At 39.0% G+C, this 23,377-nt stretch overlaps 2 protein-coding genes and 1 long non-coding RNA gene across 3 annotated transcripts in view; 1 reads left to right on the top strand and 2 right to left on the bottom strand.

Annotated features, from left to right (window-relative positions):
- Nucleotides 1–411: 411 nt before the first annotated feature.
- LOC127802237 (uncharacterized) lies at nt 412–1,803 on the bottom strand. Its single transcript, XM_052337949.1, has one exon. The coding sequence runs from the start codon at nt 1,801–1,803 to the stop codon at nt 412–414; it is 1,392 nt and encodes a 463-aa protein (XP_052193909.1).
- A 3,171-nt stretch (nt 1,804–4,974) lies between these two features.
- Nucleotides 4,975–23,377, top strand: part of LOC127801946 (uncharacterized) — a 45,539-nt gene continuing 27,136 nt past the window's right edge. The window contains exons 1-4 of the mRNA XM_052337493.1: nt 4,975–5,246; nt 5,332–5,663; nt 21,041–21,144; nt 21,321–21,389. Coding sequence (XP_052193453.1) covers nt 5,187–5,246; nt 5,332–5,663; nt 21,041–21,144; nt 21,321–21,389 — 565 coding nt within the window. The 5' untranslated portion in view covers nt 4,975–5,186. The remainder of the gene's footprint in view (nt 5,247–5,331; nt 5,664–21,040; nt 21,145–21,320; nt 21,390–23,377) is intronic.
- Nucleotides 6,963–23,377, bottom strand: part of LOC127801951 (uncharacterized) — a 42,944-nt gene continuing 26,529 nt past the window's right edge. The window contains exon 3 of the long non-coding RNA XR_008023232.1: nt 6,963–7,708. This is a non-coding gene — a long non-coding RNA (uncharacterized LOC127801951). The remainder of the gene's footprint in view (nt 7,709–23,377) is intronic.

The raw sequence follows: 23,377 nt of genomic DNA on the forward strand, positions 1-23,377 counted from the left end.
TGCACTTGTTATAGGCAATCGACGTGCTTTCATCATGCATTTATTGAGAGACTCAGCAATGTTGGTGGTCATCATGGAATATCTTCTTCTTGGATAATATGCACGTGACCACTTTTTTGGTCTTGCTTCCATCAATGTCAAATGAGTCTGAGGATGCATCGACTGTATTTCTGCCAAGTATGTATCACACTCTATTGTGGTGTAGCTGTATGCTGCAAGGTAGAATGCAGTCATCACATCTTTTCGTTGTCTACAATGTTTCTTCAAGTTTTGCTTAAGGTGGAAGAAACAAAAGACATGTGGGACAGAAGGGAGGACATGACTCATCGCATTCGCAATGCTTTGGTGACGATCAGAAACAATAACTAAATCTTCTCGCACTCCGATAGCCTTTCTCAATTTCGTCAAAAATCATATCCATGATCTGTCAGACTCACCATCTCCAAATCCAAAAGCGATGGGATAAATCATTTCCTCCCCATCTTTGCAAGTGGCAATGAATATCACCCATTTGTGTTCACCTTTCAAATGTGTGGCATCAACGGCAACAACCGGTCTTATGTAAGACCGGAAACCATGAAGGCAAGCTCCGAGTGCAAAAAATGAATATAAAAAATAATTATTTTCATCTGTCTCTATTGCCGTGATACTGTCAGGATTTGTTTCTTTTAACATGTGAAAATATGAGGGTAGTTGCTGATATGATTCATCTGCATTACCATAAGTAAGTCTCTTTGCATGTTGTAAAGACCTCCAAGCTTTAGTGTACATGATCTGCACACCATGTTGTTCCAGCAACTCCCTCATTAGCATTTTAGGTGTATATTTACTACTCGCCACTCTTTCAGAGAACAAACTTCCAATGACAATAGCCTTCACACTTCGAAAATGTGAATCGTATACGTCCGGAGTACACGTGTGACTCGGCATAAATTTCACCACATGCCAAAACGAACAACCAGGTCTGCATCTTGCACGAAGCATAAATTTGCAGTTCACATCCTTGTAACCAGCCTCAAATCGAATTGTGTACGAACGCCTAACTTGATAGTCCATCTTCACATCAACACAATATTGTCCAAATGCCAAAATTAGTTCCTGTTTACTTTTAAAGAGTGCACCCATGTGTAAAAGATCACCTTGGTATGGAATAGACACTTTAGGTCTTGTTTCCTCAATTGCATAATTTTCTACACCAGGAACTATCCAGTTTCTTTGTAAATGGTTGTCCTCAAATTGTGAATCTGAAAATCTTACTTCTGGGTACTCCGGACTCACTTCTCTTTCATCACCACCACCATCACTATTATCACCATCGTTATCGTCACTATTATCATCAGTTTCATTATCACAATCATCATCCGTATGTGGAGCGTCATTTGATAAACCACCCATACCATATGTACCAAAATCATCATTTTGTAGTGGACTACGTGCGGATGTAAATGGAACGGCACCTGAATCTTGATTACCACCACTACGTAGGTTACAAACTCCAATATCTTTACAAATCATATCAACATACTTCACTTTATATTTTCTGTCATCGCACATAATAAACCTGACACCGTAGTCGTCCTTGATAGAGAACTTGGTAGCTGGAAGTTCGCTTGAGTGTTCCGTTACAAAATGAATGGTGATGTCGTACCTTGTTTTATCAATTCCCGTCACCGTGTACACAATCTCAACCAATTGAGTAAAAGTCGTATTTTTGTAGATTCCCGCACACATCCTATTACCCCCAATATATTTATTATCATTCCATTCTCCGTTCCACACGATGACCAACTGCACTAAATCCATTGCTTCAAGATTGAAAGGAGGAAAAAATTAGTCTCACCATTACCATAGATGCAACGGACTCACACACACCCAAATCGGGTTCATTTCCTTATTAAACTAAGTCATAACTATAAGTAAGTAAGTTTATTTGCTTTTTGAGATTTGTATTTTATTTTCTTTTTCTAAATAGATGATTTGTACAATTAAACATGATTTTTGACTTATAAACTAACAACCAAGTTATGATAATTTTTCATATGTAGTTTAAGAAAAATATTTAAAAATTTTATGAAAAACATTGGAGAATTTTATCATAACACATTTAGGCACAAATGCTTAAGAAGTCAAATTTTGTTAAATAATATGATAAAATTAAATATATTATATTAAATTATATTATTTTACTCATATATAATATTAAATTATTTAACAAAATACTCATATTATTTTAAAAAATAATATATATAAAAACCATATCAGGTTTGTAGGCAACAAAAATCATAATCGAGCTTAGTGGGGTAACAAAGCCCTATTGGGCTTAGTGGGGGAACAAAGCCCGATCGGGTTTTGTTCCCAAACAAGCCTTATCGGGCTTTGTTCCGCAACTAAGCCCGATCAACTGTTATCGCCCACAAAACCCGTAAACGATGTGTAGTTTTGAAATTTTTTTTTTTCCATCCGAATTAGAGCAGATTTGGAATGATATCTATCAAAATATGTTCTGCTCACAACTACAATCATTCTACACAACCTTAATAAGCAATGTAAACACAAAAATTATTTTAAAAAAAATAAAACAAATACAAATCGAATAGATACCTTGAGATTGGGTTAAATTATTTGTTGAAGAGAAAAAAACTTGTTGAATGGGACTTCAGTGAGGTCGCTGCAATTGATAAAGAAGATTGAATGACCCAACAAACAAAAAGATTGAATGTATGAAGAATGACTGAGTTTGAATAATTTGACAATGGAGAGAAAGAGAGTAACGTGAATGTGGGAAGAGGAGAGAGAAAAAAGGTTATATGAAAGAGATAAGGATATTCTGGTAAATGAGGCTAAGGACAGTAGGGTTTTCTATTTTAAAATCTCATTAAGGATATTTTTGGTATCTTACATAAAAATGGCTATAGAGTATAATTAGTTTGTTTGAATAGTTAAAAACGTTTTTTTTATGTGAAAAGTACAAAAAAGATTTTATATATTTGACTTTGGTCAAATATGAATTCATCCCTTGATTTTATTAGTAAGGGTATTACGGTGAAACAACTTTTTAATTCTATTTATATCTTAGTATGACATAATTATGTAAGAATTGAACTTTAATTTTGATGTTTAGTTTCTAATTCAAACCAAATAATTAGGATTATGATAAATTACGGGACATGCCCATGAAATTTTGCTAAAAACACAAATACTCTTGATGTTTAAAATATGTTAGCAATCTCACTTGAGATTATGGATCCCGTAATTTTTGACAAATGCACAACATACCCTTCATTTATTCCATTTCATCAATTTTTCTACTTTCAATAATTACAGAGAAGTAAAAAATAGAAAATATAAAAAACGCAACTACCAACAAATATAATAAAGTGTCTTCTATACAAATAGAAAATATAATAACATGAGATATCATTAAATTCTCCTATCTCATGTTATTATCTACTAATAAATTGAACTTAATCGTTGGGGTTTGTATTTCTTTACAAATTTAAAGGTTGAATTGAATTGTGGAGAATGTTTCATACAAAATGAGGTATAAATTGAATTTTCATTTGCAAGTGACTTCTATACAATTGAAAGCGTTAATTGAACCCTTCAATTTACATAATAAATGAGAGAAAGATAAACGAGAGTTTAAAAATGAGAACAGAATAATAAATTGTTTAAAAATGAGAACAAAAAAATAAATTTACATAATAAATTAATGATATGAAAATATTGATAGCATTAGAATTGATAATATTATTGGGGTATAAAAAGAATATTGATATTTTTGATGATGTGGAATGCAATTTACTGAACTTATTGTATCTTGGTGACGAACTTTGGTACAACTTTCACATACATATATGTAATGACAAAAATACCCTTTACTCTTAGTCTCATTTTCTCTACTCTCTCTTCATTTTATATAGTTGCCTCTCGCCACCTTATTTTTGTCACCTTGTCTCTAGGTGACTACCGCTATATCCTCCCTGTCTAAGGCTGTTGACGTACAAAAGTGGTCGATCGAAATTCGTTGGCCCGTACTGATCCAATAATCACGAATACGATAGGAAGAGAATAATAACACCATCAATGAACAACGCGCAAGAGTTTTTTATGTGGTTTGGCCATAATGGTACCTAGTCAACGATTGTTCTCTTATCAGGTTTTGCAAAATTACAGTATGCATTTTTTTATCATGCCTGTACAATGGCTTTTGATTTCTTATTTATAGTGTGAGATACTGACAATTTACATAAAGTTTAAAGTAGTAGGGCCATATCACGAGGGACAATATGTTTTTATCTCCATAAAATATGGAGTAAAAGTTCCATACCATGTGAGGACTGGCTTTCCACGAATAAGGACATGTAGACATCAGATACGGTTATTTTGTTTCGCGGTCTTCTGTGCGAGCTGGAGTCGTTGCCAGGAGCTTGTTCGCTATTGTAATTAGAGCTCGCACTTTAGCCATTATGCGACCTCGCAGAGATAGTTTCAGCCTTGCGCCCATTGGACTTGGAGAGGTTGGGTCTTACCTTTGGACTATTCTTCGTCTACAACGGCCCATACAATAGTTCAAGGCGATTTAAAAAATACCTGTAACAACGATATAGAAAGAGGATACAACGGTGGTTGGCTCGAGATAAGGCAGTGAAGCGAAAGCAACAAGAGGAAGGCGACGAACGTTAGCCATAAAAAAGAAAAAAAAAAGAGAGCATAGGTAAGGCGACCAAATGAATGGGTGAAGGAAATTTTCATAATTTAATTAGTAAAATATTACATTCGATCATGCTCTTGATCATCTAGTCGGGCAAAGTAGCAATTTCCCCTGGTGATATGTATTGAAAATTGAAAATATCATTTAAATACTTAAATATAACATTTTGACTCATTTTTTTTAATATTAATATAAAATATAAAATATAAAATATAAAATATTGTCATAATTGTTAAATTTAATATACAAATAACATTTCGGAGGGGATACACCGATCGGTTAACTTGGAGAACAAGCGATGCCGGCGCTGCAATCTCGGCGACTACAAACACCAAAGCGATCCACACTCTCACCGGTCATCTCGCGGATTTGCCTTTAAACCCTTTCTCAGAGAAACACACTCGTTCTCGTCTCTTCGTATAAACCCTAGTCTCGCTTCAGAGTGCTTCGCTCACTCCCTCTCTCACTCGCCATGGACATCGACTTGACAGAGTACCGTTTGAGCCGTGAACTTCGAGGCCACGAAGACGACGTAATAATTCTCTAATCCACTCGATCTTATTCTCTACCAATCTGAATTTTCACGTGTTGATGTTTAACCTAATGATCGTTGCTAGGTTCGGGGGTTATGCGTTTGCGGCAATGCTGGAATTGCAACTTCGTCAAGGGACAAAACAGTTAGGTTTTGGACATTGGATCCTGCGGACAATCGTAGCTATGCCCAATCGAAGTTGCTGCTGGGGCACAAAAGTTTTGTGGGGCCGCTGGCATGGATTTCCCCAAACGAGGATTTTCCGGAGGGTGGGATTGTGTCTGGTGGCATGGACACTGTTGTGATGGTTTGGGACCTCAGCACTGGAAGGGCGGTGCAGACACTGAAGGGCCATCAGTTGCAGGTCACTGGGATTGCATTAGATGGGTCAGACATCGTGTCTTCGTCGGTGGACTGGTGAGTTGTATGTTCGTGTCTTGTACTGATATCGTACTTTATGTTGAGTAAGTTGACCCAATTCTGGTACTTTGGGGTTACTTCGGTTAGCATGCTACTTTGGGATTAATCCCTGGGTTTAAGTAGACAGGTTTGGCATGCATGTTTGATGTTTGATTTTGCGTTTGATTCTAAATTTATTACACCGAAATATATATTTTTCTGTTTTGAACCTTTGGTGTCTCTCAAACTTATTATTTCAACTATAATTTGTTCCATACTAAGTGTGTTTCGTTGCTTTTTACTAAGTGCACCCGCAAATACAGGGTCCAATTTGGTAATTCGTAGTTAAAAATACATACTCTATGGGGACAAATGAAAATTAGCACAAGGGAGACGATGAGAATTAGCACAAGGGACTATCGTACAGTTTACTCTGGATAATGTTAAACCACAGGGGGCTTTGTTTTGTCTACAATTATGTGTATGTTCGTTTATTTCATTGTTAGAATTAGGAGCTCTTTTGACAACTCTTTCAATGTTTCTAAATGCCAATTCTCTCAACTCCTCACCCCAAATCAATCCATAAGACAACAGAAAATAAATGCAACCGAATCAGAACAGAAATAAGAAACAAGAAGAGATAAACTCAAACCACAGAACACAGATTTTTTCCTGGTTCATGCCACATGAATGGCACTACATCCAGCAGTCAAAACACCCCTCGAGCAGCTTTCTTATTCCGTATGAACAATCAGTACATAACTAGTTCCCCTAGCTTCTATTCCCGAGTACCAGAATCCTTTGCTCCCTCAAGATTACAAAGCTATATCTCTTGATCACTAGCCTTTCTCTCTCAGAACAAACAATAATCGTTACAATAGAAAATGAGAACTCTCCAGCTTATTACCCCTAGCCCTCTATTTATAACAGTGGGTGAATATCCCAATGAAGAATATTAAATATTTACAGTTTAACCCCCCAACTATCACTAATTATAACATGGGATATAAACTTCTATTTAAAGCTTCATTGACCCTCAAAATACACTGCTGCAACCTTAACTGATCTTCTAGTGTAACTTGAGACAACATTTTAACAATCATCTCCACACTTTGATACAAGGGAACGTGGAATGAAAAATGTTACACCAGTTCACTGTCAAATGTTTGTGATTTATTTTTCATGGAAATTTGTATGATGTATTGATCTTGACCATTAATTGTATTTCTAAGGAGCAGACTTCATTGCTGATGAATAATTGTCATTTTTTTTCTACTTAGTATGGTAAATAAATTTCTGAATGATAACACCCACTTTTTAAAACAGGCAAGTTGTGTAGAAGCAAATTTATAGGTCAGATTGGACACTACTATCATGCACCTAATGTTGTAAGGGTTCATGGTTGTACTTTGAGCTTTGTATTGGCAGCCTTGTTGGCGCCTGTTGTATTGGGAGTAGTGGAATGCACTCAATCTTGACCGTATATGATATACGCACACACGGATTGAACAAGATAGAAATAACATAACACAAAACTAGGATGAAAACGATAAAGAATAGAAAGCAAACCATAAGAAGAACACCAACAATTATCTTGGTTCAAATCACCAAAGTGTTAGATGATCCCACATCCAACCTTTAATCCCCTCAAGAGCAATCTTACTAATCAATCTTGAACAATCAGTACAAAGTACTCCCTCACGAGTACAACAGAAACACGAGATTACAAATGCTATATTCTCTAGACTTTTCTCTCAAATACATCCACTCGTTCACCTCATAATAACTCAAGTGATTGCCCCTGCCCTCTATTTATAGACAATAGAGACGGATAATACAAGGAAACATATAAAGATATGATAATACCTATTATACCTCCCAAACAGAAAGTTACCGTTAGAAGAGACTAACTAACTAATTGTCGCTTGAAATAGAATGGACTCCTCTGATTCCTTTAATGGGCTAAACTCGATGCAAACATATAACAAATCTCCACCATTTGCATGAGTATTGCCCGAGCTTGATTGAATATGATCTGCTTTCCTTAGGACTTGCATTCATACCTGACCATTCACATACAAGATACTTGTAAAAGCCTTAAACAATGATGCAATTTGGATATAGGAACTGCTTTAGTGAACATATCAACTGCATTATCTTTCCCTATAACCTTAATCAGATTAATTTCTTTCTTTTCAAGAACTTCTCTGATAAAATGATACCTAACATCTATATGTTTGGTTCTCTCATGGTGGGCTTGATTTTTAGGTAAGGCAACGTTTGTTAAAATGAGCAAGATAAGGGAGAATCAAGGTAAGGATATAATGCTTTTCGGACCAAAATATAGAATGATCAAGATAAGACTGGAAAACATTCCAAGATTTTTATCAAATTGTTTGTTAAATTTTTTGAAATGCATTAGAGGACACAGACGTTATTTTTTTCTTATCTATGAGAACCAAGATATGCTTATCTTAAGAGAGAGAGAGAGAGAGAGAGAGAGAGGGGGGGGGGGGGGGAGCATATGTGGAAAAATTAAGATAAGAAGTTACGTGACTTTTTTTTCTAAGGGTCACCAAATAAGTTTAACAAACACTTTGGAAAGTACAAACATTTGGAATACTTTCCATATCTGACATTTTCCACCCCATATCTTAGTTAACAAACACTATCTAAGTGTATAACACTTTGGCTATCACACATTAGGGCAGCCTTAATATCTTTTCCTAGCAATTCACTGACTAAACCTTTCAGCCATAGGGCTTCTTTAATAGCTTCTGTTAATGCTATATATTTTGCCTTTATGGTTGAAAGGGCCACCACAGATTGCAAATTAGTTTTCCAACTAATGGTTGAGTTCCATAGCTTGAAAATGTACCCAGTGGATGACCTCCTTTTATCTAAATCTGCTGCATAATCAACATCAGTGAATCCTAGAATCTTTAGCTCTTTTCCTAAACTTGCTCCACCATAACTAAAGCCATATTGATAGTTCCTTTTAGGTATCTAAATATCCACTTTATAGTAGTCCAATGGTCATTTCTCGGATTAGCCATGAATTTGCTTATCACACTCATGACATGGGCTAAATCCGGTCTTGCGCATACCATATAATACATAAGGCTTCCTATTGTGCTTGAATAAGGAATTTTGCTCATTCCTTTAATGCTCTCTTACTCAATTGGGGATTGCTTATGGGATAGCTTGAAATGCTAAGCAAAAGGAACATTCACTTCCTTTTGCATCAAGCATATGAAATTTTCTAATAAGCTTCTCAAGATAGGACTTTTGAGATAGCAGGAGTTTTCTTTGCTGTCTATTTCTAGAAATTTCTATGCCTAAAATCTTCTTAGCCTTTCCTAACTTCTTCATTTCAAAGGTTGATTTCAACTTCAGCTTTAATTTCTGAATTTCCTTATTTGATTGGCTTGCAATCAGCATGTCATCAACATAAAGGAGGAGACTTAGCAGAAATATGTCTAAGATAAACACAACAATCAAATGAACTTCTTTTGAACCCTTGGTTTAACATGAATGTATCGAATTTCTTATACTGCTGCCTAGGGGATTGCTTTAATCTATAGAGGGATTTTTTTAGCAAGCATACTTGCTCCCTTTTTCTCCTAGATTCAAATCCTATCCATTAGAATATCCTCTTCTAATTCACTATGCAAGAAAGCAGTGGTTACATCCATTTGCTCTAGGCTTAAGTTTAAGTGGGCTGTAATGACAAGCAAGACTCTAATAGAAGTATGTCTCACTACAGGTAAGAAAACTTCATTAAAATCTATTCTAGGCACTTGGGTAAACCCTCTTGCCACTAACCTAGCTTTGTACCTAGGTTTCTGATTATTTCCAGCCCCTTCTTTAATTTTAAACAACCATTTACAGCCTACTACCTTTTGACCTAAGGGTCTATCTACCGAGGTCCAAGTTTCATTCTTCTTAAGTGACTCCATTTTTGATTCCATGGCAGCAAGCCATTTCTTGGAGTCTTTTGAGTGAACTACCTCTTCATAAGTGAGAGGCTCTTCTCCTAAAATCTCCATTGCACTTGATAGTGCATATGATACTAAATCCAAGAATCCATACCTAACAGGAGGTCTATTGATTCTCCTTTGCCTATCCCTAGCTACATTGTATCTCCCAAGATTAGGCTGACTGTCTATACTAGAAGAACCTTCACTCTCTTCTTGTTGATCAGATGTTTGATCATAAGCACTATCAAAGACATTATCTTGAGATTCATCTTGCTGTTCAACTTTCACAGTGTCACTGCTAGTGACAATGGCTATCTCACTGGCTTAGGATTAATCAGTGGATAACAGTAGAAAGGCTGGGAAGAAAGGAAGGAAGAAGGAACAGAGAGATGTAGGGAGAGAGAGAGAGAGAGAGAGAGAGAGAGAGAGATGTTGAGTGTCAATAATATTCTTGTTAAAGGACCCGGAGGGTCTAGGAGGGGTATATATACCCTCTAGCATGGACGTTGCTATAGCAGATTCCTTCTTGTAAGCGGTTATAACAATTGGTTTGTCCTATTCTAGCCCTTACACGTGGGCCCTTCTAGAATCTTCTCCTAGTAACAAACTATTACAGCTGGAATTTAAAGCAACAACCATAATAGGCAATAATAGAAATAAAGCAAACGATTACAGCATTTAAGAAAAAGAAATAACAGAAGGTAAGTCGCCGTGTGTGACAATTCCCTCCCCCTTAAACCATTTTTTGTCCTCAAGAAATGCTAAGGAGGCTGGCAGCCATGGGGAACTGTTGGAGAAGACTTGGTAGGTACTCCCAAGTGCTGCTTTCTTGATCTTCGTGTTGCCACTTCACCAACACTTGGATGAGGGGTATCCCTTGGCGGTAGATAACCCTTTTGTCCATAATGGCTTCCAGCTTCTTCCATAATGGCTTCCAACTTCTTCAAAGTCTCCTTCTCTTTGGGATTAGTGGGCAGTGCTGGGTTAACCGGCTCAGCTCCAGCTAACTTCTTTAATAAGGAGACATGGAAGACTGGATGAATCTGGGATTCCTGAGGGAGTTGTAGACGGTAGGCCACCTTCCCTACCCAGCCCACTATGGGATAGGGGCCAAAATATTTGGGACTGAGTTTGGACACTGGTCCTTGGGAGAGGGCTTTCAGTTGGGGGTACTTCAACTGCATGTACACCTTTTCCCCAACTTCCAAATCCCTCTCACTCCTTTTCTTGTCAGCATATTGCTTCATCTTATTTTGGGCTGAAACCAATTCTTGCTTAAGTTGTCGCAGAACCATCCTCCTTTGCTGCATATACTCCTCAACAGCTGCTGCTGTGACTTGCCTCTCTAAGGCTGGTAGGATGGGAGGTTTGTAACCATAGTTAGCCTCGAAAGGTGACATTTTTAGGGATGTGTGGTGGTTAGAGTTATACCACCATTGGGCCAATGCCAACCACCGATGCCAGCTCTTAGGTTGTAGAATGCACACACACCTCAAGTAGGTCTCCAAGCTTTGATTGACTCTTTCCGTTTGCCCATCCGATTGTGGATGATAGGCTGTCGACATATTAAGTTTGGTCCCCATAGACTTCATTAACTCATGCCAGAATACACTCGTGAAGATCTTATCACGATTTGAAATAATAGTGCTTGAGACCCCATGCAACGCTACTACCCGATCCATAAATGCCCTTGCTACTTCTTGGGCTGTGTAAGGGTGAGACAACCCTATGAAATGGGTAAATTTGATTAGTCTGTCCACTACAACCAAAATACTATCCTTCCCTTTAGACTTGGGCAACCCCTCGATGAAGTCCATTGAAATGTTGGTCCAGGCTTGGTCAAGTATAGGAAGGGGTTGAAGGAGACTAGGGTAGGCCACATTTTCATGTTTACATCTCTTACATGTGTCACAGGTCAGGACAAATTTCTTGACATCAGCCTTTAGCTTGGGCCAATGGAATAGCTGCCTTACCCTAAGGTAAGTATTTTGAACTCCCAAATGCCCTCCCAAAGGAGAGTCATGCAAGGATTACATAATCTTCCTCTTGAGGTTCCCGTTGTTGCCAATGACAATCCTCCCATTAAATCTTATCAACCCTTTTTGTAAAGTGTAACCCTCAACCTCCTTATACCCCGTTGCCAATCTTTCCAATATCTTTTTCACCTGTTCATCTGCCTCATAGCTGTCCATAACTTCTTGGCACCATTATGGTATAACGGTGGTGATTGTAGCTATGCTTCCCTCCTCTTGGCACCTCGAAAGGGCATCAACGGCTACATTTTCTTTGCCTTTCCTATATTGAATTATGTAGTCTTACTCCATCAGTTTTGCCATCCATTTTTTTTGAAGTTGTGTTTGCAATATTTGTTGCAATAGATACTTTAAACTTTCATGATCTGTCTTGATTATGAACCTCCCACTTTCTAAGTAATGGCGCCATTTTTCTACAGCTATAAGTACCGCTAGGAACTCTTTCTCGTAAATGCTTAATCCCAAATGCCATGGGCTTAATGCCTGGCTTAGAAATGCCAATGGTTTCCCTCCTTGTAACAGCACAACCTCAATGCTCCCCCCCTCCGCGCAGGCATCTGTCTCCAGCACAAAGGGTTTAACAAAGTCTGGCAGTCCCAAAATAGGTACTCTGCTCATCTCCACTTTCAGCCTTTCAAAGGCTTCTTTAGCCTCCTATCCCCAACTGAAATTACCTTTCTTTAGCAGGTTGGTTAGAGGTTTACTAACCACTCCATAACCTCTCACAAATTAGCGATAGTACCTGGTAAGGCCAAGGAACCCTTGTAGAGCCCTCACCGTTGTGGGTTTTGGCCAAGTTAACATAGCTTCCACCTTTTTGGGATCAGTCCTAACACCTTCTCCTGATATCAAATGGCCCAAATACTCGACCTGATCTTGACCAAAGGAACACTTAGACCTTTTGATGAAGAGCTGGTTAGATCGAAAGACTTCTAGGGTGGTTTTTAGGTGTTGTAGATGCTAGTTCAGAGATGGGCTATAGACAAGGATATCATCGAAAAATACAAGTATGAATTTCCTTAAGTAGGGCTCAAAGATTTGGTTCATTAGGGTTTGAAAGGTGGCTGGTGCATTGGTGAGCCCAAATGGCATCACCGAGAACTCAAAATGTCCATGATGGGTTCTAAAGGTTGTTTTGTGGCCATTATCAAGGTTCATTTTTATTTGGTGATATCCTGAACGAAGGTTTAGCTTTGAAATTTTTTTGGCATTGTGCAACTCGTCCATTAGGTCTTCTACCAATGGTATAGGGTACTTGTCTTTGATGGTTAAGGCATTTAATTGGTGGTAATCCACACAAAAAAGTTAAGATCCATTTTTCTTTTTTACAAGAAGGACTGGTGAAGCAAATGGGATCTGACTGGGTCTTCTGAAGGATTGCTTTAGCATCTCCTTCACCATTCTCTCAATTTCTGTTTTCTGGGCTGGAGAATATCGGTAAGATTTGATATTGATTGGTTCGGTATTGGATTTGAGGTTAATAGAATGGTCTAAGGTTCGGGTTGGGGGTAGAGTAGCAGGTTCGGTAAATAAGTCCTTAAACTCTTCTAGCAATTCATCAATAGGGGTTGGAGGGTGTACCTGGTCAAGCTCACATCGCTGGTTGCTGACCGTCAGGTGTAATTCTCCATATAGCTTCTACTCGGCCCCTTCTTCTATTGCCATAATGGAGAACAATTGGGTCAACTGGCTCCACTTGTTTTTGAACACTCGGTGGAGCCTCTTCCCTGTTATCATCCTGTAGGCCCCAAACTCTCTTCCTCTCGTGAGAGTCATTCTCTTTCCCCCCTCGTTAAAGGATACCTCCATCCTATTGAAATCAAAACTTATGGGGCTCACTCATTTCATCCAGTCTAACCCCTAAACCCCTAATACCACATCGCAGCCCCCTAATTGCAACAACCTGAAGTTTGTTTCAAACTTCTCCCCTTGCATCTCCCAATTGAACCCCGGGCACACTGACTCACTTATCACCTTATTCCCATTAGCCATTGTCACACTTAGGGGTTGAGTTTCCTTAAGGGAACACCTCAGTCTTCTAGTAGACCCTTCATCCAGGAAGCTATGTGTGCTTCCACTATCAATTAGGATCAACAAACTATCATCCTTTACCTTCCCTTCTACTTTAATTATCTTATTATTGGTCACCCCCTTTAGTGCATGCAACGAAATTTCACCCTTATCTTCTTCTCCGAACTCCTCATCCTCTTCCCTTTCATCATCATCTTCTTCTTCTTCTAATCTCTCCCTTGAGTCTCCCTTTAGCAACAATAGCTGTCGTCTGCATTGATGCCCGGGATAGTACTTGTCCCCGCATCTAAAACATAATCCAGGCCGCCTCCTCGGTTCATTGTATTTTCCCCCAGAACCAGGCCCTTCTTGTCCACCTTCCATCATATTCCTCATATCTTCCTCCGGTTCAATCTCGACTTCATCATTTCCCACTACTCTGTCTCGCCTATCGTCTGGTATTAATGGTTCTATTCTATCTCTAGGAGGGAACTTAGGGGCCAACCTCATCGCATTTTGGCGAGTGAACATAACCATAAATTGCTGGAGTTGGGCTCCCAGCTCTGTTCTCATTTGCACATTATCCTCTCGCATTTGAGACAGAGCCCCATCGAACCTTCTTTCCAATTCCCTTACCGAATTCTCCATCCTGTGATCCAATGCTAAGATCGCATCGTGATTGCGTTCCCCACCTCGCTCTAATTGATCCACGCGATTCTGGAAGTCTTTCATTGTCGAGCTGAGCTGCTGCAGCTGCGACTCAAAGCTCTTCATGTGGGTACCTTCCGCCATGGGAGAATGCTCTACTAACTCCAACCAAGACCGTAGCTCTGATACCAAATTGTCACTACTAGTGACAATGGTTCTCACCTACTTAGGATTAATCAGTGGATAGCAGTAGAAAGGCTGGGAAGAAAGGAAGGAAGAAGGAACAGAGAGAAGTAGGGAGATAGCAAAAGAGAGAGAGAGAGAGAGAGAGAGAGAGAGATGTTGAGTGTCAATAATATTCTCGTTAAAGGACCCAGAGGGTCTAGGAAGGGTATATATACCCTCTAGCATGGATGCTACCATAGCAGATTCCTTCTTGTAAGCGGTTATAACAACCGGTTTGTCCTATTCTAGCCCTTACATGTGGGCCCTCCTAGAATATTCTCCTAGTAACAAACTATTACAGCTGGAATTTAAAGCAACAACCATAATAGGCAATAACAGAAATAAAGCAAACGATTACAGCATTTAAGAAAAAGAAATAACAGAAGGTAAGTCGCCGTGTGTGACACACAGCCTTAGATTTATCCTCCCCATCCTTTGGGTCATCTATCTTAATGTCTTTTATAATGGAATTCTCATCAAAGGTAACATCTCTACTTACCATTGTCCTTGTCATTCCTAATTCCTAATTCCATAGCTTATATCCTTTTACTCCTAAAGGATAACCAATAAACAAACAACTCTTAGCTCTAGGTTCTAATTTTCCTTGTTTCACATGGGCATAGGCTAAACACCCAAATATTCTCAGATGGTCTAGGCTCAACTTATGACCATGTCATGACCCTAGGGTTTAGCTAGGGTCTAGGAAGGAATTGGAAGGAATTCGGGGAAGAAATAGAGAAGAATTGGAGGGGGGAGATAGAGCAGAATTAGGGAGAAAGAAGGGAGGGAGAGGAAGAACCAAAAGAAAATTTAGAGATAATAGAATTCAATTTCATTTATCAACATGCCTCCCCACCTACTACAAGTAGCCTTTTATAGGCATCAACTAGCATCTAACTAACAATATATTCTAGAATAACAGAATAACAACACCCGTGTGGTGTAACCGGATTACAAAAATACCCCCTAACTGTAATTGTAACTCAATTACAACTTTGCCCCTATAATACCCAAGGGTCGTGCTAGACCAGTCCACATTTCATAAGGAGTTTTAAAACCTATGGCAGCTGATTGGGATCTATTTATCACATAAGCTGCAATAGCTACAACTTCACCCCAAAATGCTTTAGGTAATTTAGCATGAGATAGCATGCATCTCACCCTCTCAAGTAGGGTTCTATTCATGCTTTCTGCTAAGCCATTCTCTTTAGGGTTTCTTGGGGTTGTTAGGTGTCTAAGGATACCATTTTCATTACACAAATGGGTAAAATCCTTATTACAAAATTCTAGACCATTATCAGTCCTACTGATTTTAATTTTCATACATTTCTGATTTTCTATCATGGTTTTTCAGGTTTTAGGCTTCAAAAGTGTGGTCTTTTGCTTTTAATACATAAACCCAAAGCATCCTAGAGAAATCATCAATAATAGATAGAAAATATCTAGCACCCCCATGGGAGAACGTTTGTGCAGGGCCCCATAGATCCGAATGAATGTATTCTAAAAGGGCCTTAGAGGAATGGATAGCTTTCTTTGCGGAATTTAACTTTTACAGATTTACCAAAAATACACGATTCACATTTATCTAGTTCTGTAACACTCCCAGCACCTAAAATCCCTTGCTTGGACAGTTCTTTAAGTCCTTGCTCACTTATATGTGCCATCCTAAAATGCCATAGCCTAGTATGTTCATAGGTCTTATTTTCACTTACTGCTGCATCACCACATAATGTGGATGCTTGCAGCACATATATTCCATTCTGAAGGACTGCTTTCATGCATATTAGTGAGCCTCTAGTCACTTTAAGAACTCCACCATCTCCTCTATAGGAGTAGCCATTCTTATCCAATTCACCAAGTGAAATTAGGTTTCTTTTCAAATCTGGAACATATCTCACAAAAGTCAATGTTCTAATGGTTCCATCATGCATTTTAATTTTAATGTCTCCAATTCCCATAATTTTACATTCTTGGTTATTTCCTAACAATACCTTATCACCACCAATGTCCCTAAAATTTAGAAACCAATCCCTATGTGGTGTCATATGAAAGGAACAACCTGAATCCAAGATCCAATCCTCTTTATCTGCCTTATTAGATATAACTAAGGCATTTGCACTATCATACTCAAATTCACATATAGAAGTTGTAATTTCAGGATTACCTTTTTCTTGAAATTCCTTCTTTCTCTTAGGGCAATTCTTTTTAATATGTCCTTTTTCATGGTAGTGGTAACACTTAATTATTTTCCTGCCATTCTTAGATCTTGACCTAGATCTACCCCTTCCAATGGGGTCTCTTCTATCAGGCCTTGATCTTACCGCAAGAACATCTCCAACAATGTTCTTGCCTTCTATCTTTTGCTGTAACTCTTTGGAGTTTAAAGCTCCTATTACATCATCAAGTGTAAGGGTATCCCTACCGTGTTTCAGAATATCCACAAAAGTCTCAATAGGATTTTGGTAAAGAATGCAACAACACTAGGGCTTTATCCTCATCGTCATATTTGACTTCTATATTTTCAAGATCTAAACACAGTTTATTAAATTCATCCATGTGATCTTTTAGTTTCTGCCTTTAATTCATCTTAAATGTAAAGAATTTAGCCTTTAAGTACAACCTACTTTATAAAGACTTAGTCATATAAAGACTCTAATTTCAACCATAATTCTGCTGTAGTCTTCATTTTGAAGACTTCTCGCAGCACCTTATCACCTAGACTTAGAATTAGAGTGTTAAAAGCTTTCTTACCTATTTCCTTCTTCTTTTATGTGGAATACGAGGCTGGCATTTTGGACCCTCCTTCAAGTGCTTCTTCCAGTCCAAGATTCCCTAACAAGGCCCTCATCTTCATCTTCCACAGGCCAAAGTCGTTCTGCCCATCAAACTTTTCTATATCATATCTCATGGCAGATGTGGTTGAAGCCATTACCATGACTTTTGTTATGTCTCTAGACCAAGAAACTTGGCTTTCTTGATGAACACCCGTGCTCTAATACCAATTTGTTGTATTGGGAGCACTGGAATGCACTCAATCTTGGCTGTAAATGATACACGCACACATGGATTGAACAAGATAAAAATAACATAACACAAAACCAGAATGAAAACGATAAAGAACAGAAAGCAAACCACAAGAAGAACACCAACAATTATCTTGGTTTAGATCATCTAAGTGTTAGATGATCCTACATCCGGCCCTTAATCCCCTCGAGAGCAATCTTACTAATCAATCTTGAACAATCAGTACAAAGTAGTCCCTCATGAGTATGACATAAACATGAGATTACAAAGGTTATCTTCTCTAGACTTTTCTCTCAAACACATCCACTCGTTCACCACATAATATCTCAAGCGAGTGCCCCTGCCCTCTATTTATAGACAATAGAGGCAGACAATACAAGGAAACATATAAAGATATGACAATATCTATTATACCCCCCAAACAAAAAGTTATCGTTAGAAGACCCTAACTAACTAACTGCCGCTTGAAATAGAATGGACTCCATTGATTCCTTTAACGGGCTAAACTCGATGCAAACAAATAACAATGCCAAACTTAACTACCTGGATTAAAATATAAACCTAATCCAACTGAATGCAAAGGCATCGAAGCATATTTCCAAAGAATTCCATGTTTCTCTCTCTCTCGTCTCTTTCTGTTTCCCTCTCTTTCTTTGAATTCTCCTTTCTTTTCTCCCTAAATTTTGCTCGAATTCTCTCAACTAGAAGAGAATTGACCTAGTTAGATCTGAGGACCTGACAATTTAGTATCAAAACTTCTCCTAGGCCACTGAATTCAGTTCCTTGTGTAATTCTGCCACGAATGATGGAACTTGCATGAAGCAATTCGAAGCTAAATTGCAGCAGGTGGATGCCATGGTTTTGGATCTGCAGGCTCGTCTCGAATTTCTGGAAGCTGGATCTAGCAGAAGCCACGATGCGATCCTCTCCTTGGACAGGAAGTTTGAAACATCTATGGACGGTTTAGCAAGAAGGCTTGATGGATTTATGTTAATGTTCTCTAAGCTGCCTCAAGTAAGTCTTCCTCCTAAAGAAAGATCAGATCCACTCCTACCAGGAAATGGAGAACAGCTGGTTCTTCTGAATTTGAGATAGAACCTGCTGTAGTTGGTGAGAATGTAGTTGAAAGAGCCGCTGAAAGGTGGAAGGAGGTACATGCTGCATCAAATTGGCCTTACTTTCCATTGCCTAAGTTAAAATTCCATTGTTTGACTGCTGAAACCCTAGGTGGTGGGTTAGGCAATGTTAGAAACTAGATCAGCAGAGAGTTATCTTAGGCTCTGCTTATTTGAACAATGTGGTGGACGCATGGTTCCAAGGATGGATCCGGTTAAGAGAGAACTGTCAGTGGACAGAATTTGTGGAGGACTTCTGTGATTGAAACATGACTGATGTGCTGGAGGAATTTAATAAATTGAGGCAGGAGAATTCTGTTCAGGCTTATCAGATTAAGGTTGAGGAGCTGAAATCTTTGATGCTTAATCTTAACCCTTACCTCACTGAGGCTTACTTCATCTCAAGCTTCATTACTGGCTTGAGTGAGGAATTGAGGCCTATGGTTAAGATGTTACAGCCAAAGATGGTTAAACAGGCAGCTGAAAGTGGGAGATTACATAGTAGAAGCTCTGATGAAGAAGCAAAGAATGCAAATAAGAGGAACAAGTTCAAATCTCATTCAACAAGGGAATCGAGAAATTAATAGAGAGGCAGCCAAGAACAGTCAGAATTACAGAAATTTAGCGGGTCAACCAACTGCTGTCTTAAATCAGCCTACAGGAGGGAAGTTTGGCCTTGTGGAGCAACGTAGGCAAGCTGGCGTATGTTTTAGATGTGGAGATAAATATATGCCAGGACACCAATGCAAGAGACGATTGCTCTTGTTGAAGGAGAAGAGGAAGAAGAGAATATGAAGGAAATTCCAGCAGTTGAAATTGAGATTGAAGAAGCAGATAATGGAGAAATATCACTGCATGCTATAAGGGGCTTAGCAAACAGCAAGATTATTAAGGTGGAAGGGAAGGTGCGCAACCATAAACTGATGGTATTGATTGATAGTGGAAGTATACAGTTTCTTGAATGAGAATACAACCAAGAAACTAGGCTGTAGGCTTGCTAGCACTCAACCATTATCGGACTGTGGCCAATGGCAGCAAGGTGATCAACAAATCCTCTTGTATTGGCTTCCAGTGGGAAATGCATGGGGAGAGATTTGCAACTGATTTGAGGTTATTGAAGCTTGGTGGTTGTGATATAGTCTTAGGAGTTGATTGGATGAAAACAGTTAGTCCAATCAGCTTTGACTTCAATAAACTGGAAGTCACTTTTGAGAAGGATGGAAGGAAGTTGACTCTTGTAGGCAGCCTAGATACATGCATATGCAAGATAATCACAGAGAAGAAGTTGCAGAAGATGTTTAAGAGCAAGCAAGTGGCATATCTATTTTCCATATAGGCCATTGATGAAATGGAAGCATCATAGGAGCAATCTGGTGAGTTACTGGTGATTGTCGTAGCCAGACTCAACCACAATGGGAGGTACACGAACTTGACTCTTTACACATGCTTTCAATTAAGTATGATGACCTTTTTGTAGAATCTACATCCTTACCACCTAAAGACTATTTGATCATGCCGTCCCACTCAACCCTAATACTGAACCTGTCAATATTCGATCATACTGTTATCCACCAACTCAAAAGACCGAAATTGAAAGATTAGTTGAAGATATATTACAAAAATCCATTATTCAACCCAACCATAGTCCTTTTGCCTCACCAGTGTTACTTGTCAAGAAAAAAGAAAGCTCTTGGCGATTTTGCATTGGTTATCACCAATTAAATGCCATAACAGTTAACGACAAGTTTCCTATTTCTATTATTGAGGACCTTTTGGATGAACTCAAACATGCGACTATTTTTACCAAACCTAACCTAACTCTATAAATATACCTAGAAGTTAGGGGTTGTAATCAGTTTTTTTATTCAATAAATTCCAGCAAACCAGTTCAGTTTTTTCCAGCAAGCAGTTTCGGTTCTTGTGCCTAGTTGAGAGTTCAGCTTTGATCATTGAATTTTGTTCTCTCAATGGTACTTGAAACTTATTGTTTCAAGGATTTTTTTGTATATTTTCTTTACACATGCGCTACGCGCTGCATCATAGTCAGATCTGAGGACCTGACAACTACCTGCCCACAAGTGTGTATGTTCTATCATATGTGGATATCTATACAGCAGTTGACAATCTTTCCATAAAAAGGAAAATGATAGAGAAACTTAAAGAAGTTCCTTGGTCTTTTGAAATATTGTATTTTTAGTTGGAGTTAGAGTTTCCTTTTGTTGATTATTATGAGTCCAAACTCCTGTATGAATTCTATTCGCAAACACATTTATTTCATTAGTTCTTGATTTAGCTGGCCAAGCTCTCACATATAAAAAAATGCACAAACTTGTTTATTACCAGAGCTTTTATCATTGCAGTACTTTACGACGGTGGAGGAATGGCCAATCTGTTGAGTCTTGGGAGGCTCATAAGTCTGCAATTCAAGCTGTTATAAAGTTGGCCTCAGGTGAACTTATTACAGGTATGTTTAAATAAAATAACATGAGGTGCAATTTTGTTTTGTCATTGTGATTACCTTATCTTCCCTCTTTTCCTGCAATCTGCAAGTTTCTAGTTTTATTTCAAAGTTACTATTTTTGCCATCAACTTATCCAAGTTATGATTTCCATCATACTGATTTTGTTTATGATGATTAAGGTTCTAGTGACACAACATTAAAGCTTTGGAAAGGAAGGTCATGCATGCATACTTTTGTTGGGCATACAGGTTTGCTTTTACCCTTTTTCATGACTATTATTTTCAGTTGATTTGTTTGCATAATCTTTTCCTTACATTTTCTGTTCTTACTTCTACAATACCAGTGATGGGCATGTCATGTACCTAGGCTATAGCCTTACTTTGATATTAATTGTTGCTATACTTGTAAACCGTAGCTATAAGTATAATTTGGACAGAATTAGCTTGTTGGTAGAATGTTCTAGCAATGCAAGTTGTATACAATTAGTTAGGCAACTTGTACTGATTCTAGAAGGGCCCTTGGCAACCGCCCTTTGCGCCAAACCCAAGCTGAGGCTGTATAAAAGATTGGTTCAGCTCATTTAAACTCAACGATGATAAATTGAATAAGACATTTTCACTCCCAATTCTCTCTCTGTTTTCTCCCTCTTGACTCTCCCATTCTACTCTCCCTCTCTATTTCTGCGAATTCTCTCTCGCTTCAGAGAGAATTTCCCTTGTCAAATCAAGGATCTGACATCTTGGTATTAGAGCACTAACCTGGCCGGCATTGGTAAAGAGAATCAGACGATGGTTGACGACACGAGGATGAGATAGATGGAGATGCAGTTGTAGCGAGTATTGGCGTTAGTGGTGGAGATCCAGGGTTGAGTGGATACGATAGAAGAGAAGGTGGGATTAACAATGGATCGGAAGTTGGACGCATTGGCAGAGAGACTCGAGGGAGATATGAGATCAGGGAAGAAATGCAGGAGGTGAGGGTAAAGGATCAAGGGAACATGTTGCGTGACCAATTGCAACAGTTCATGTTGATGTTCTTGGGCCAACCTCAAGTGAGAATCTCACATGACTTTCCGCCTAAGCAGCGATCGGAGCCAATTCTATCGGGAATTGGCACCAATAACCGTCACAGCAGATCGTCGGATTTGGAGAGAGATCTAGCTACGGTAGGAGAATACGTATCGGAGAGGAGGCAGGAGATGCCAACTCACCCCTATCATCCCAGATTTCTAGTGCCCAAGCTGGAATTACTGGTATTCGAGGGAGCTAAACCTCGGTGGTAGGTAAGATGGTGTGAGAAGCTGTTTGAGATCCATTAGGTAGTAGAGAATCAAAGGGTGGCCTTAGCTTCAGCCTACCTCAATAGCATAGGGGACGTCTGGTTCCAAGGTTGGTCCAAGGTGAGGGGAAGCAATACTTGGGAAGAATTCACACAAGGGCTGTGTGAGAGGTTCGGGGAGAGAGGTCGGATGGATGTAGTGCAAGAATTCAACCGCCTGAGGCAGGAGGGGACGGTGTTGGAATACCAAATGAAGTTTGAAGAGCTCAAGTTCCTGATGTTGAATAGGAACCCCTACATGATGGAAGAATACTTCGTGTCTAGTTTTATAGGGGGATTAAGTGATGAATTGAGGTTGATAGTGCAGGTGCTTCGGCCTAAATAGTGCGAGAGACAGCAGAGGGGGCCTTCTTGCAAGAAATGATGTTTGAAGCTTTGTTGAAGAATCAAAGAGGACAAAACAAGGGATTAGTGCCCGGATCATAGCAGTATGGAGGGAAGTCAGTGGGGAAGGAACCCTTACGATTGGGAGCTGGGGTTAAGCCACCAGCACCCCCAAATCCACCATATAGGGACAAATTAGTGGAGCAAAGGAGGTAAGCAGGCCTATGTTTTAGGTGAGGGGACAAGTACACCCTGGGACATTAGTGCCGGAAACAACTGCTATTGCTGGAGGGAGAAGAGGAGGAAGAAGAGGTGATGGCTGGTGATATGGAAGAGGAAGATAATGGGGCCATCTCATTGCATGCCATCAAAGGGGTGTGGCCAATAGCAAGATAATTAAGGTGGAAGGGAGAGCACATGAAGGCACCCTAATGGTCTTGATCGATAGCGGGAGTACCCATAGTTTCATTGATGAGGGTGTGGCCAAGAAGTTGAAGTATCCACTAGCTAGCACACAACCACTCTTAGTGACCGTGGCTAACGGGAATAAGGTGTTTAGCAAGTCAACTTGCTT

Source organism: Diospyros lotus, chromosome 5 (genome assembly GCF_014633365.1).
Source record: "Diospyros lotus cultivar Yz01 chromosome 5, ASM1463336v1, whole genome shotgun sequence".
In the NCBI taxonomy this organism is placed as follows: Eukaryota; Viridiplantae; Streptophyta; class Magnoliopsida; order Ericales; family Ebenaceae; genus Diospyros; species Diospyros lotus.

Excerpts from the sequence above, each read along its gene's own strand:
- LOC127802237 (XM_052337949.1), bottom strand. The coding sequence starts at position 1,803 with ATGGATTTAGTGCAGTTGGTCATCGTGTGGAACGGAGAATGGAATGAT.